The 13,666-nt window shown below is 54.2% G+C and overlaps 1 protein-coding gene across 1 annotated transcript in view; it reads left to right on the top strand.

The window, feature by feature from the left end:
- PIP5K1C (phosphatidylinositol-4-phosphate 5-kinase type 1 gamma) overlaps window positions 1–13,307 on the top strand; it is a 55,435-nt gene extending 42,128 nt beyond the window's left edge. Inside the window, exons 12-19 of the mRNA XM_087816644.1 lie at window positions 575–736; window positions 1,488–1,626; window positions 1,784–1,816; window positions 3,201–3,305; window positions 5,227–5,350; window positions 6,839–6,916; window positions 9,308–9,391; window positions 9,679–13,307. Coding sequence (XP_087672770.1) covers window positions 575–736; window positions 1,488–1,626; window positions 1,784–1,816; window positions 3,201–3,305; window positions 5,227–5,350; window positions 6,839–6,916; window positions 9,308–9,391; window positions 9,679–9,681 — 728 coding nt within the window. The 3' untranslated portion in view covers window positions 9,682–13,307. The remainder of the gene's footprint in view (window positions 1–574; window positions 737–1,487; window positions 1,627–1,783; window positions 1,817–3,200; window positions 3,306–5,226; window positions 5,351–6,838; window positions 6,917–9,307; window positions 9,392–9,678) is intronic.
- The last annotated feature ends 359 nt before the right edge of the window (window positions 13,308–13,666 follow it).

Genomic DNA, 13,666 nt, shown 5'->3' with positions numbered 1-13,666 from the left:
TGAGCAAGGAGAGGATGGTGACGGGTACTGACAGGACAGGCCTGGTGCAGAGTGTTATGGGGTTCACCTGCTGCACTTGACCTTGTTGTTGCAAACGAGAATGCTGAGGCCAAGAGAGGCTAAGCTATGTTCTCCAGGCCACACAGCCTGGCTGGGGGCCAGGCCCTAGGCACTGAGCTCCCCGTTCACTCCCCAAGGCCTTCTGTTTCCTTTTTCGAATTTTGGGCCACAGCAATAGTGGGCTGTGATAAAGGGGAGGAGGCTCCAAAGTGCTCAATAAACATTGGCAGCTGCTGATTCAGCTGCTGTTTCTGGAGGGCCCAGGGTGGAGGTGCGAAGTTCCATCTCTGCTGATGAACAGAGCCAAATGGAAAGTAGGATGGAACTTTCTCCAAGAAGAGCATTGCTTCTTGCTCAGGCTTGAGGAACAGGCTGGGGCTGAGGCAGTGAGGGCTATGTGTGCAGGTGGTGGGCCCCTCCGTGCCCACCACACTTTCATGCAAAGGAGGGATAGGGGTCTGCGGGGCCCTGCCTTGTTGCTGCCCCAAGCACGCCAACCATTCTCCCTCCCCAGCCCTGAAGTCATCGCCATCCAAAAAGAGCCGTGGTGCCTTTTTGGCAGTCAAGCCCCTGGGGCCCACAGCCGCCTTCTCAGCCAGCCAGATCCCCAGTGAGCGGGAGGACGCGCAGTATGACCTACGGGGGGCCCGCAGCTACCCCACGTTGGAGGACGAAGGTGACTGGGCAGGGGAAGTGGGTGCATTTGTGACAGGAGAAATGAGGGGGCTGCTGGGGAAAGACACCACCCCTGCAGGTCTAGTGGGGGGTGCAGGGAGCAACAGTAGCAATGCATTGTGAGGAAGGGGACTCCTGAAGCTGGGCTAAGCCTGGATGGGAGGGACACCTTTCCATTCAAAATCTGCAGCCACCTGGGGAGTGGGGAACAGCTGGGACTAGGCCCAGGAATTGTTGCAGGGAGAACAGCATAGAAAGCACCACCCGGGGAAGTTACAGCCTCCTCTTACATCACTTGAAGTTCCCAGAAACCTAGAAGGATGAAGTGCTCGGTGGGGTTGGGCCTGATGTTCTGGAGGTCCCTCTGAGCAACCAGGGTCAAAGATTCTAGGCTGGGAGGGGCTGGGGGAATAGCATCAAGGAAGGGAGAAACTGCATGTGTAAAGGTCCTGAGGCAGGACTGTGCCTGGTATATTGGAGGAACAGCAAGGAGGCCCATGTGGCTGGAGCAGTGAGTGATGGGGGGAGAGGGAGTTGGTAAGGGCAGGGAGGGGATGAGGGCAGATAGGGCAGGACCACTGGGAGGCAGTTTGGATTTTAGTTTGAGAACAGCAGGAGCTACTGGAATCCCTTGTGCTGGGGAGAACAGAATGTGGATGACCAGTGAGAGCTGCAGTAGAGCCCGGAGTCCCTGCAGGCAGGCCCTACCTGGGAGCCTGGCTCCCATAGGTACCCACTGCCTCCTCCCACAGGCCGGCCGGATCTCCTGCCCTGCACACCACCTTCTTTTGAGGAGGCCACCACTGCATCCATCGCCACAACCCTGTCCTCCACATCCCTTTCCATCCCAGAGCGGTCCCCCTCAGAGACCTCAGAGCAGCCAAGGTACAGGTGAGCAAAAGGGGGCATCTCCTGGGGTGGGGGAAGCTCAGGGTAGGGCTGCATTCCTAAGAGGAGGGATCAGGGCAGGGCCTGGGTGGGGTGGGGCAGGTGGGGAGGCCTCCCCTACCTGTTCCCTCTATTCTACCTGTTTGTGTTCTCTCGGAAGGCGGCGCACACAGTCCTCCGGACAGGATGGCCGGTAAGATGAGACCGCAGCCCCCTCCCTTCCAGTCTCCTCTCTAGTCCCCACAGTCTCCCCAGCTCCTCCCCTGCAGAGCCTCCCTTACCCCCCTTTCCTCCCTCCCCTCCCCTTCCCCACAGCTCACCCCTCCGCATTTCCACTCAGAGCCCCTCTTTACTGGGAACAGATTTATGTTAACGATCGATCTTCTGGCTCTGGAACCACATAGAATCTCCAGTCACTTTGTGTTTCTCTCCCACCTGGGGGCCCCCTTCCTCTGCATCTGTTGATCCTTTCTTTTTCTCTTTTATTCTAAGATACAAAAGCGCACTAGTGAAATGCCTGTCCCTGCCCCATGCCCAGTCCCCTCCCTGGGAGCACCCCCTAGATGGGTCTTTTTGCCTTTGGAAATATTATGAATATACAAGTAAACATACACTCGGGCCTGTTTCTCCCTTTTGTTTTGACACAAGCCATGCCTCTGTGCTCCCTGTTCTTTGCTTTGTCACTTTCCAGATGAAGGTTGTCACTGGGAGCCTTTGCTGGTTGTCTTCCTTCTAACAGGTTGTTCCTGCTCTTGGGGGAACACTTGAGTTGTTCCCAGTTGTTTTTTCTTTTTTGTTAATCCTCACCCGAGGATATTTTTCCCCATTGATTTTTAGAGAGTGGAAGGGAAGGAGAGAGAGAAATATCGATGTGAGAGAGACACATCCATTGGTTGCTTCCCACACGCTCCCCAGCCAGGCCCGGGGATCAGACCTGCAACCCAGGTACGTGCCTTTGGGAATCAAAACCAAGACCCTTCCGTCTGTGGGCTGATGCTCTAACCACAGAACTAGCCATGGCAATTGTTCCCAGTTGTTTGATCTTGTCACACAACTGTAGTGAATAGGAGTTGCTCTCAAAATTAGTTTTTGGGAGGATAATTCCTGCCAGTTGAGAAGAAAGTCATAGTACAAATTACATTTAGTGAAAAGTACATCTCCCTCTATTCAGCTGCCTGCTGGCTGCAAAAAGCCTCTGATCGACCTACACCAGGGGCCTCAGCTTCTGAGCCCTTAAACCACTTCACCCCTAGTTCAGGCCCCAGGTGGGTTCCAAGCCACCCCAGGAATGGGGTCAGGATCCAGGTTGCCACTCATTCATGCCCCTGCTGGTGCCAGAGTCCCAGGACAACCCCAGGTGTATGGTCAGTTGCTGCCTCCTCAAAGCTCCCAGGTGGGCGTGACAGCCAGAAGAACTAGGCCTGAGCTTAGGGTGCTGGTTGGTTGGCACCCAGAGATAGCACCTCAGACCCCATGGGACTGAAATCAGCACCTGCCCAGAGGAGCTCAACAGGAGTTCCTGGCAAGTGGAGGTGGAGCGAGGAGGGAAATTGAGTATGTCATCCCATTGCCTCCAGGCCCCAGGAGGAGGCACGTGTGGAGGAGGACCTGCAGCAGATCACGGTGCAGGTGGAGCCCACATGCAGCGTGGAGATAGTGGTCCCCAAGGAGGAGGAAGAAGGGTGAGTGACCATCCTGTCCCTGTGGTCAATGCTTTCTGGTTGCCTGGTTCCTGTATTCAACTTCTGCCCCAATCCCATTGGCTGAGCATGGTCACATGGCCAGCTAGCAACAAGGCAGGCTGGGAAGTGTCCTCATTCTGAGGAGCAGAGGCATGGGAATGGGGCTTTAGGCACTGGGCTGCTGGGGACCACAGATTCGCTCGCAGAACTGCAAGTAATGTGTCAGTCCAGGGATTGTACCTTGTTGATGACCTGCGACTCTTTTCCCTCCCTGCCCTCACTCTTAGCCTTGCCTGCACTTGAGAGAGAATGACTGGTCAGTTTCTTTCAAGGATCGCTTTTGGACATAGTCACCCTTTCTCCTCTCATATATTGTTCTTGTTTCATGCACTTTAATCATCAGTAATGTCTTCCTTCTAACTTCTGGTTTGTTTTCTCACTAGTTTGTTTTTCTTCAGCATAGGTTGAGTGCTTAAGTTCCTTTTTTCTTTTTTTAATAAGGCTATGCATTTTCCTCTGAGTACTGCTTTTGCTCTGTCCCTTGAGTTTTGACAGGAAGCAATTCCTTTTTATACTGGCTTATACATAGGTAGTTAATGATTTTCCTTTTAATGTTCTATTTGATCCAAGGCAGTGAGGCTTTCAACAACCTGGGGGTGGTCCTGCCCCCCGGGGACACTGGGCAATGTATGGGGACATTTGTGGTTGTCATGACTGGGGGTGCTCCTGGCACTAAGTGGGTAAGGGGCCAGGATGCTACTCAATACCCCATAGTGCTCATGATAGCTCCCCCACAGAGAATGACCCAACCCTGATATCAGCAGTGCCCAGGGGGAGAGACCATGGACTAAGGTTTATTTTGGAGTGTCTCTCCACTTCTGGGTACCTAAGGATTTTTTTTTACCCTTTTAGTACTTAACTCTAATTTTACTAGGTTTTGAGTTGAAAAGTAGCCTAAAAAGAAAATCTACGCTATTTTTTAACAGATTAAAATCTTTGTGGTGAAGTACAACATTAGTTTTTTGGGTGGTTTTTTTTCATTCCATGGACATATGGGAGAAATATGTATTTTCTGTAAGGAGATGGAAAGTTCTCTGTAAGTCTGTTCTGCCCAGTGTATTGATTGTTGTCAATCAGTTTTTTTATGTCTTAACTTACTTCTCATCTGTTTGGTTTATTTAATTCTGTAATTTAGAATCTCTGTTCTATTTTAAGGGACCTTAGCATTTACACCACATTCGCAGGCTGCACTTTGCCATTAAGAATTTATTTTACACACACATGTGCACGCGCACGCACCAGTCTCTGTCAGCGTGCTTTTTTTGCTGTTAACTGAAATCTTACAGTATAATGTATTGTTCAGTCTTTGCCCAGAAAAACAATCTGACCTGAAACATGACTGAAGAACAACTCCACAGTTATGGGTCCTCTGTCACCTAAGAGTTTATAATCTTATTTGTGAAGTGAAAATTATGCAGCGATGGCCTGGGCATGATCCTCACCTGTAACACGGGATGGCAGCACCCCCTCCCCGAGGGAGATTCAGTGGATTCATTCACACAAGGCTCTTGAGCAGGCCTGGCATGTAGCAAGTGCTCAGTGCTGTGTGTCCCCACTTTACAGACGAGGAACAGAGGCTCGGAGAAGGAAAGTAAGGCTTCAGGGTTGCACAGCAAGTGAGTGGCAGGGCCAGGACAGTGTGTGTGCCTGAGTTTGGAGAGGGGTCCAGGTGGGCCAGTTATTACCTGGGCCACGACAGAATTGGAGGGTGTTTAGTGTTATGGCTTCCTGAGACTTTTGTCTCCATGGTGACACATTGATGAGGGAGGAGGCCGCAGGAGGATGGGAGGGAGTGGGCTAGGAAAGGATGGTGCTGCTGAGAGCTCAGCCCCAGGACTCCCATGTCCTGCCCTGTCCCCAGGGTGGAGGCTTCCCCGGCCTGTGCCTCTGCTGCTGTTGTTGAAGTAGAAACCGCCAGCCAGGCCTCAGAGCCCGCCAGCCAGGCCTCGGATGAAGAGGACACGCCGGCCACCGACATCTACTTTGTAAGTCCTCCAGGGGCTCTCTCCCGTCACCGGGCCCTTGACCCAACATGTGTTCATCCGTGCATGTGCACTGACATGCCCACACACATGGACACACGTGGCACACATGATCATACCTGCATACACATGCCTGTACATATGTACATGTGGTCACATGCACACACTCCCACATTTGTACACCTTCACACTGACACATGGACTCGCTCACACACACTCGAAAGGCATGCACATACCTGCATGTGCTCTTGCACACCCACCGGCACACTCACAGTTGCTCTAGCATGCTCACAGGCGCTCGCAGGGTATGCTCTTGAACATATGCACACTCATAAGGTATATGAGTGCCCCACCCAGTGTCACCCAGGCCAGCCATTCCAAGGCCAGGAAACTGCCCTGGACCTTGCTCCCCAGACCTTGTGACCACTGCCTGGCAAGAGCCAAGTCCCCAGCTGTGCCATCCTATCCCCCTGGGAATCACCTGAGTCCTCACACTCTCAGCCCTGATGGGCCCCTGGGTCCTTGGTCTGTGCTGAGCTGGCCAAGGTGGACGGAAATGCTGTGGATCTTCTCCTACTGGGTGGTGGGTGCAACCGGGTGGGCTCCGTCCTTAAGGGGGCAAGGGAACTGTGGCAAGGGGAGGTGGGCCTCATGCTATCGACTTCACTGGCCGATGACACACAGCTGCTCTTGGGCAAGGCGGGATTCATCAGAACAGAAAGGGGCCCTGTCCTGGAGACCAAGGCCTCTCTCCCAAAGCTGGGTGTCACCTCCCCAACTTGCATCTCCTGCAGGCAGACAGATAGATGAGCCAGGAGCCTGGGTGAGGTAGGTGCTGGGTGGCCAGGAGCCTGCAAAGTCTAGTCCACTGGCTCCCAATGGTGGGTCAGGGGTCAGATGGCCCCATTTGCAACGGAGAGGACCAGACTCTGCAGCCCAGCTGCCTGCCCTCTTCCTAGACCTTCAATTTCATCTCTGCTCCCCAAGAGAAGGTGAGCTGGGGGCTGCCCACTGCCCTGGTCCTGGTGCCTGGCCTTCAAACCTCCAGGCCTCTGGGCAGTTTGGGTGAGCCTGGCCTTCTGCTGCTATCACTGCTTCATAACTACCACCACCCTGCTGTCCCGAGCCCGTGCTGCTGGGTCACAGGGCCCCTGCCAGAAAGAGTAGGGAGCACACTGTATGTGTATCTTCCCTCCCTGCCATTGTCTCCCCATCCTTGGGGGCTTGATTTATGTCCTGTTCTCTCAAATCGTGTGTGAGGCAGATGGGCTGGTCTTGTGAGTGGGTGGCTGGGCCACATGGGCAGCAGAGAAGATAGAAGCCACAGTGTGACCCTGATACCCCCAAGCCCTCCTACCGCTTTGCCATTTGGCTCACCTGCCCCTACCTAGCACCCTCCCCACTTGTCCTTCCTGACCTCAGCGGGATTCTGCATTCCTGTTCCCTCATCCTATCCTCTCTTTGCCTCCTCCGCCCTCCTGGCCCACCCAGTTCACGGATGGGAGGTACTGGATTTACTCTCCCCGGCATCGCCGACTGCGGGCCATGACGCTGAGCTCCTCGGGGACTGTAAGTGACCACAGCAGGCCTCCAGGAAGCCCAGCCCCTGCCCCGCTGCCCGGGGCAGCCGGGAGCCTCAGGGCCTGGCCGTCCCTCTTCCTCTGAGAAGGGACCTGGGGAAAATAATCATGACAGCTGTGCGGGGTGCCCTGCTGTGTGTGTCCTGTGGGGATGTCACTTAATCCCCTGTGACCAGTGGTCACAGTGGTCAGCAGGCGCATAGCTGGTGCTCAGCAGGCCTGACCATGGTGGAACCTACATTTGACCCCCAGCCCCAGGCCACCTCTGTCCCTCTTCCCAGCCCTTCCAAGCGAGGGACAAGTAGGGCAGAAACTTCTCATTCATTCAGACCTTGCTGCTAATGGCTCCCCAAGGGGCATCTTCCCTTCTGATGGGGATGGTCACATGGATCAATAAGGGACTGCAGAGCTGGGCTCTTAGCTACAGGAGAGAGGAGCTGGTATCTTCATACCCATTTCACAGATGGAGAAACCAAGGTCTTGGCTTCTCAGGGAGCCCACGAGAGTACACGATTTAGACAAAATCTGAGTCCAGCCTCTGGGTGTAGTAGACACTCATCCACCCAGTGTGCTTGGGATGCTACATGGATGTTGTTGAACAGTGGCCTTATCAGTCCTGTTGTCATCATGAACAATAAATGAAGGGCCCAGAGAGGCCAAGTAACCTGCCCAGAACCACACTGCAAATGGGTGAAACAAGGTGAAGAACTGGAGCGATAATTTCTGTTCTTGAGAGGAGGCCCCTCAGAGGCTCACACCCCAGCCCCAACAGCAGCCCCCTGCCTGCCACTGGGTGTTGAGATCACTTCCCCAGCCCCTCCTGCCATACTGTCTTCCCAAGATGGGGATGCCATCCCCCAGAGGTGATTCATGATCCAGCAGCTGGGAACACACAGCCCCCAAGGACTCCCTGGGGGGAGCAGTTTGCAAAGGTACCTGGAGGGGTTTGACTTGGATTTTGAAAGACCTGTGGGGTGTGGAGAGGAAGAGAAAACGGTGTCTCGGCATGGGACACAGCAGAAACCAAAGTGTGGGGGCTGGATGGGAGGAGAGGAATGCTGGGTGAGCAGCAGAAAGGACCCTCAGGCCTGCAGGGAGGATGTGCCCTTGGCCTAATTGTAGTGGGGTCATCCCCAGATTCTGAGTCCCTCCCCCAAACCCAGCTCTCTACAGATAGTCCAGTGGGACCCTCTTTTCCCACGTTCTGAGCCCTAGCAGGGCAGCTACCTCAGCATCAACCCCTCCTGCAGCCACCCCCAGACAAACTGGCCCTGGCCTCCACGTTCCCAGGTGGGCAGAGGAGGCAGAGCGAGCTGCTGCTGGTGAGCAGGGGTTTTCATTGCGCCATAAGCGTCTAAAGGAATGAGTGGGGCCTACAGTAGCATCTTGCCCTGCTGCCCCATGTGCCTTTGTGCCAGTCCACAGATAGACACAGGCCTCCTGGTCCCCAGCAGCCTTGTGACCCACATGAGCATAGGGGTCTGGCCTGTGAGAGCAGGTGTCATGGTGAGAGGTGCAAGAAGGGTGGGATTAAGCAGGCACAGAGGTTGGGAGAAGCAGCAGGTGGGCTCTGAGGGGCACTGAGTGCAGGAGCAGTGGGCCTGGGGGCTTGTTGGTTGTGGCTGTGGTAGATTTAGGGGCCTTGGGACAGCCAGGTAGACATGGCCAAGGCAGGTGTGTGTCTAGACCTGATGCTCACAACAGAGGCTTCAGCCAGGGTAGAGGTCCTCAGGCCTTGGGGCTTTAAAGGCCAGGCATGGGGGGTTCCTGGGAGGAAGAAAGAATGCGGCTGAGGAGGGCTGCAGGGCCCAGGGAGGTTTTTGAGATGGGAGCAGACCTGGCAGGGAAGCGCAGCCGCCCCCAGTCTGATGACAGAATTGGGAACCCCCTCCCCAAACACAGCTTGGAGAACACTAGTCCACCCCGCCCCTTGCACCTTCAAGCACCCCCAGAGCCTGCGTGGCAGGCAGGATCTGAGGTTGGGGTGCTGCTCAGTTAGGATGGAGGTTCAGGTGTCATGGGTGGGCAGAGGAGGAGGAGGAGAGAGGACAGCAGAGTACACCAAGCCCCTGCCATCCTTCCTCCCCGCCCCGCTGTGCCTGCCCACCCGCCCTGACTGCACTCACCGCTTCTTGCTGCCCACCCTGCCTGCTCTGGCCACTCAGCCCCGGTCCTGCCCATCTCAAGGGCCATTCAGGTTGGGGGCAGGTTCCCATCAGGGAGAGGGCAGCCGGGGGCCGAGCTGCCCACTTGTCCTGCATTGGGGGTCTGCCTCTTTTATTTCTGTTTCTTCCTTCCTCCCTCTCACCTCTCTCGTGCCTCCTCACACCCTGCTCTTCTTCTGCGCCCTTCCTGCACGTGCCGCCTGCCCGCCCTCCAGCCCACCGATGAGAGGAGCTGGGTGTACTCCCCGCTCCACTATAGCGCACAGGCCCACTCAGCCTCCGACGGCGAGAGCGACACAGTAAGTGTGCCCACGGCCCACTAGCCTGGCCCACTTGGGGCCAAGATCATGGACCCCAGAGCCCCAAGGACAGATGGGGAAACTGTCTGGGGTGGGAGGGGCAGGCTTGGGCTCTTATTGTGTGGTGGCCCATGGGGTAAGTATTTTGGGGCCTGCGTCTGGCCCTCATGGCATGTGGAGTCCCATGGCATCAACGGTGGCACCAGGCCCCGTCATGGGAGGCCCAGTGGGTGGGGGGTCCAGCCCCAGCCCATCTAGCCCTCACCTGCCTCTCTTGCCTTCTGCAGTAATTTCTATGCAGTCACCAACCCATAGGAGTGGAGCTACACTTGGCCAGCCCAGCTCGGCCCAGAGCACAGGAGTTGCCACCTGGCTGCCGCTGGATCTCATTTGCCCACGTCTTCCCTTGGCAATGGTCACTGATGCTCCGGGCTGCAAAGCAACGGCCCTGGTTCTGTCAACTACCTACGCCTGTGATACTGTGAACCGCCCTGAGTTTCCAGTCATGTATTTATTTTGGGTCCTTATTCTTTGCACAGAGATGGCAGCACATGGCTGTTTTTTTAGGGGGGGAAAAAGAACACAATGGGAAAAGAAGACACTTCATTCTATGCACTTTTTGGTTCTTTGCTATGCTTGCATGTGTCTTGCTGAAGGAACAAGGCCCATCGGCTTTGGAGACCTGCGCCTCAGTGGCCCAGCTACTCCAGCTGAAAATCCTGCTCTGAGTTTCCACAGGCACCACCCTGCTCCACTTCCCTCTGTCTTGGATGGAGCACCTAGGAGGGAGGGCCACCAGGTCCCCACTGGTTCCCAGGGCATCTCTGGAAGCCACCCACCCATGCCCAGCAGCTGCTCTCCGCTCAGGTTTGTGGGCCGGGCGCTGGACATCTGTCCTTGGTGGAGGCCAACCAGTGGACTGGGGGTTGCTCACCACCCTACTGACTCCTCGGTCTGTCAGCCTATGTTTCCCACCACCCCTGCCTCCCAGGTGACTTGGGCCCGGAAATAGTCAGACAGTGACTAGAATGCGGACACACAGCCACCCCTCTCTCAATGGAGCTCAGGGCTGTGGACATCTCTCTCATCCACTTGGACTGCTCAGTGTCTAGGAGATAGGGCCCAAGTGATGGGAGATACACTTTCAAAGCAAAAACATCTGACTCTGAGAGGAGGCAACCAGGCCCTTCGCCATGGGACTTCTGGAGACCTTGTGTCCTGGAGCAGGGCCCTCCCCATGGGCAGGCACAGGGCCTAGAGGAACAGACTCTCTGCAGCAAGTGTTCCCCCATGACAGGTGGGCAGCCTCTCTCTCATTTTTAAATGATGATGATACCTGTACTGATAAAAGGATAGGGTAAGAAATTCTTCATGGAAAATGGTGAGGGATTTTTTGTCATCTTCAGCAGGGGGCAGCCATTCCTGGGCCCAGAGCCCCATTGGGTGACTGCCAGGATACCCTGCTCTGTGTCCAGAGGGGGCTGCTGGAGCCAACAGCTTTGCAGGGGCTCTCAGACCTCCACCTAGACACACACCCACTTCCTGAGGTGAAATGTCAGTGATGGCTGTCCCCGGCCCACTCTGCAGACCCCCACCAGCTTGGTCCCACATGGGAGGTGCTGGGAACCGGCTAGGAGCTGAAGCCACAACTTTTGGAAGAATTTCTGTCCTGCCCCTGCCTCCCTGGTGGAGCCTGAGACAACTGACAACCTGCTGATCTAGGAATCTGATTTTTTGAGTCCTTTGCAAGCTGCATACACTGTTGCTGCTTCCTGCTATGCAGGTCCCTCTTCATCCCACCTCCAACAGCCTGCTGGAGGGAACCTGTTGATCTGGCTGCTGTCCGCTCTTCCCTGGAGAACCAGGCTGCACCCCAAAGGCTCTCTTCTTGCTGTCCACACGGGGCAGCACCTCAGCTCTGAGCAGGGCCATGGGGGACACTCCATGCAGCCTGGGGAAGGGGATCCTCAGAGGACTTGTCAGAATAAGCTTGCAGGTGGCTGAACAAGAATCAAAACAGCATTCTCTCTCTACCACCCAAGGAGCATTTGTCCAGACCCTGGGACACGCCCTCACCTGGATTTTAGATCAGTGCCTGTCTGCAGGCACCCTGGCCACATGCCACAAGTCACCAGTCTGTCCCTGACCAGTCCCACCACGAGGGCAGGCAGACCTTTGAAGGCGCATCTCAGACCTGGAGGACTAACAGGGACAGCTGCATCACCCAAACACCAACGTGAGAGTCCCCACCCAGGCCCCAGAGGCTGGGCACCAGAGACATCCTGAGCCCCAGCGGGGATGACCAGTGGAGCAGGCAGTCCTGGAAAAGTGGGCCCTCTGTCCAGGGCATCCTTGGCCAGGGTGTCCTGGAGCTATAGGAATGAGCAGGGGAGTGGCCTGTGTGGCCCCCTCAGGTCCCCAGTCCCTGCTGGGCCCCTTGGGCTCTTCTGAGTGAATTATAGAACAAATGCGTCAGTTGGATGCTGACTTATAGGAGAGATGTGCAAACCTCCTGGATACGACATTTCTGTTTTTGTATTAAGTCAGGAAGACCCCTTTGGAGACCCATTTTGTGTTGTAGTCCTTGCCCCAGGACTGTGCGGACATGAAGCATTGGTTCATTCTTTTCTGGTCGGGGGGCAGGAAGGCAAGACCTTATTTATAACTGTGTAGTGAACCCATGGCCTTCCTCAGGCCCCTCATCAGGAAGGCCCTGGACCCACCCAGCTGTCACCGGCCCTGCCCCCCCAAGACGGAAATCTTTAAATTGCCCCCACTTACCTGCTGTCTCATCTCTGATGGCCGCTGTCACTGAAAAGGTGGGCAGCGTCTGACTTGCTGTACTGTAAAAATGAAAGGCATTTCCTGAGGCTGACAGGGTAGAACCTTCTGTGTGTCCCCTGCCAGCCTCCTCTCAACTTCCCTTCCTCCACCACCTGGCTCAGTGCAATACTTCCATCCCTAATGGGGTCTCTCTTGCCATGGTACTGTCACCGCAGCCCCTCAGGCCCCATCCCAACCTTGTTTTTATGGCTGAACTGATTTAGAAACAACAGAACTGCAAACCTTGTGTGTCTTAATTCTCACTGGGGCTTCCGCGTGCTCAGCCCCCCAGTCTGGTATGTGACAATCCAGAGTGCAGCCTCCTGTGGGCACCTCTGTAACCTTGCAGCCACTGCTGGCCCTGATAACACTCGTATGCAGCCCTGGGCCCCATCCCCACCAACCCTTCCTCTTTTTATGTTGAAGAGATCTCTCTAATAAATCTGGTAAAAGCATCTGCCATCTCTTTCCCTCTCTGCATTCCTGTAGTCTGGTTTGGAGTTTGAGGACTGGCTTTGAACAAAACATAAGGAAACCCATAGGAGATTTAAAATAACAGGATTCAAATGTCTTTTTAAAATTTTATTGATTTGAGAGAGAGAAACGTCAATTTGTTGTTCCACTTATGCATTTATTGGTTGATTCTTGTATGTACCCTGACTGGGGATACGAGCCCCACAACCATGGCGTATCAGGACAACTCTCCAACCAACCAAACTACCCAGTCAGGACCAGGACCCAACTGTCTTCATTGCCTTAATAGCTTTGGCCTACTGGGTTTCAGTTCAGCTCGATAAACTTTTAAAAGCTTCTGATATCAGTGCAACCCAGCTCAAAGGAACAATCACCCCAAAGTGGCTCATATTGAGTGATGCATGGACCCCATTTAAGGGGAAAATATTTCTACCAGACTCTGTTTAAGAAACACTGCATTCAAAGTCAGATCCTGTTTATAAGCGAGCCCTTGGAAACCCAGTTATATAGATGCAGACCCAGAATGGCTCTGCTTATGTATAAACTAGCATACAGATGATCTGGAAGGTGCGTCCCTTACGTTCAGATATTAGAATTCAGATACTCTCACAAATGCATCTGCATTTTTAAAATCTTGGGGCCAGGCCTCACCAGTACAACCAATATCCCATAACAAGCAGGGTTGTCATAAGGGTGATAAGAGATGGTCTTCTGTTGTTTCCTTTGGAAGACTCCTTATTTTTTGTGTGTGGGGTGTTTTTTGTTTTTTGGGGTTTTTTGCATATATTCACAATATAAATACTAATTTGTTTTCATAGTACATATTCTCTTAGCAATTTGCCAAATGTTATCTAGCACATTACTGCAATTTATTACTCTCTATAGTACTGATTAAGGAAAAATAGAACTATTTTGAGGATAAGGGATTCTAGAAGGAATCCTTTAGGAGACCACTCCCACCTGGCACCTTGGTACCAA

The sequence above is a fragment of the Miniopterus natalensis genome, chromosome 4, assembly GCF_054644295.1.
Source record: "Miniopterus natalensis isolate mMinNat1 chromosome 4, mMinNat1.hap1, whole genome shotgun sequence".
Lineage (NCBI taxonomy): Eukaryota > Metazoa > Chordata > Mammalia > Chiroptera > Miniopteridae > Miniopterus > Miniopterus natalensis.
The sequence above is the reverse complement of the archived record's forward strand: the minus strand, read 5'-3'. Positions and strand labels throughout refer to the sequence as shown.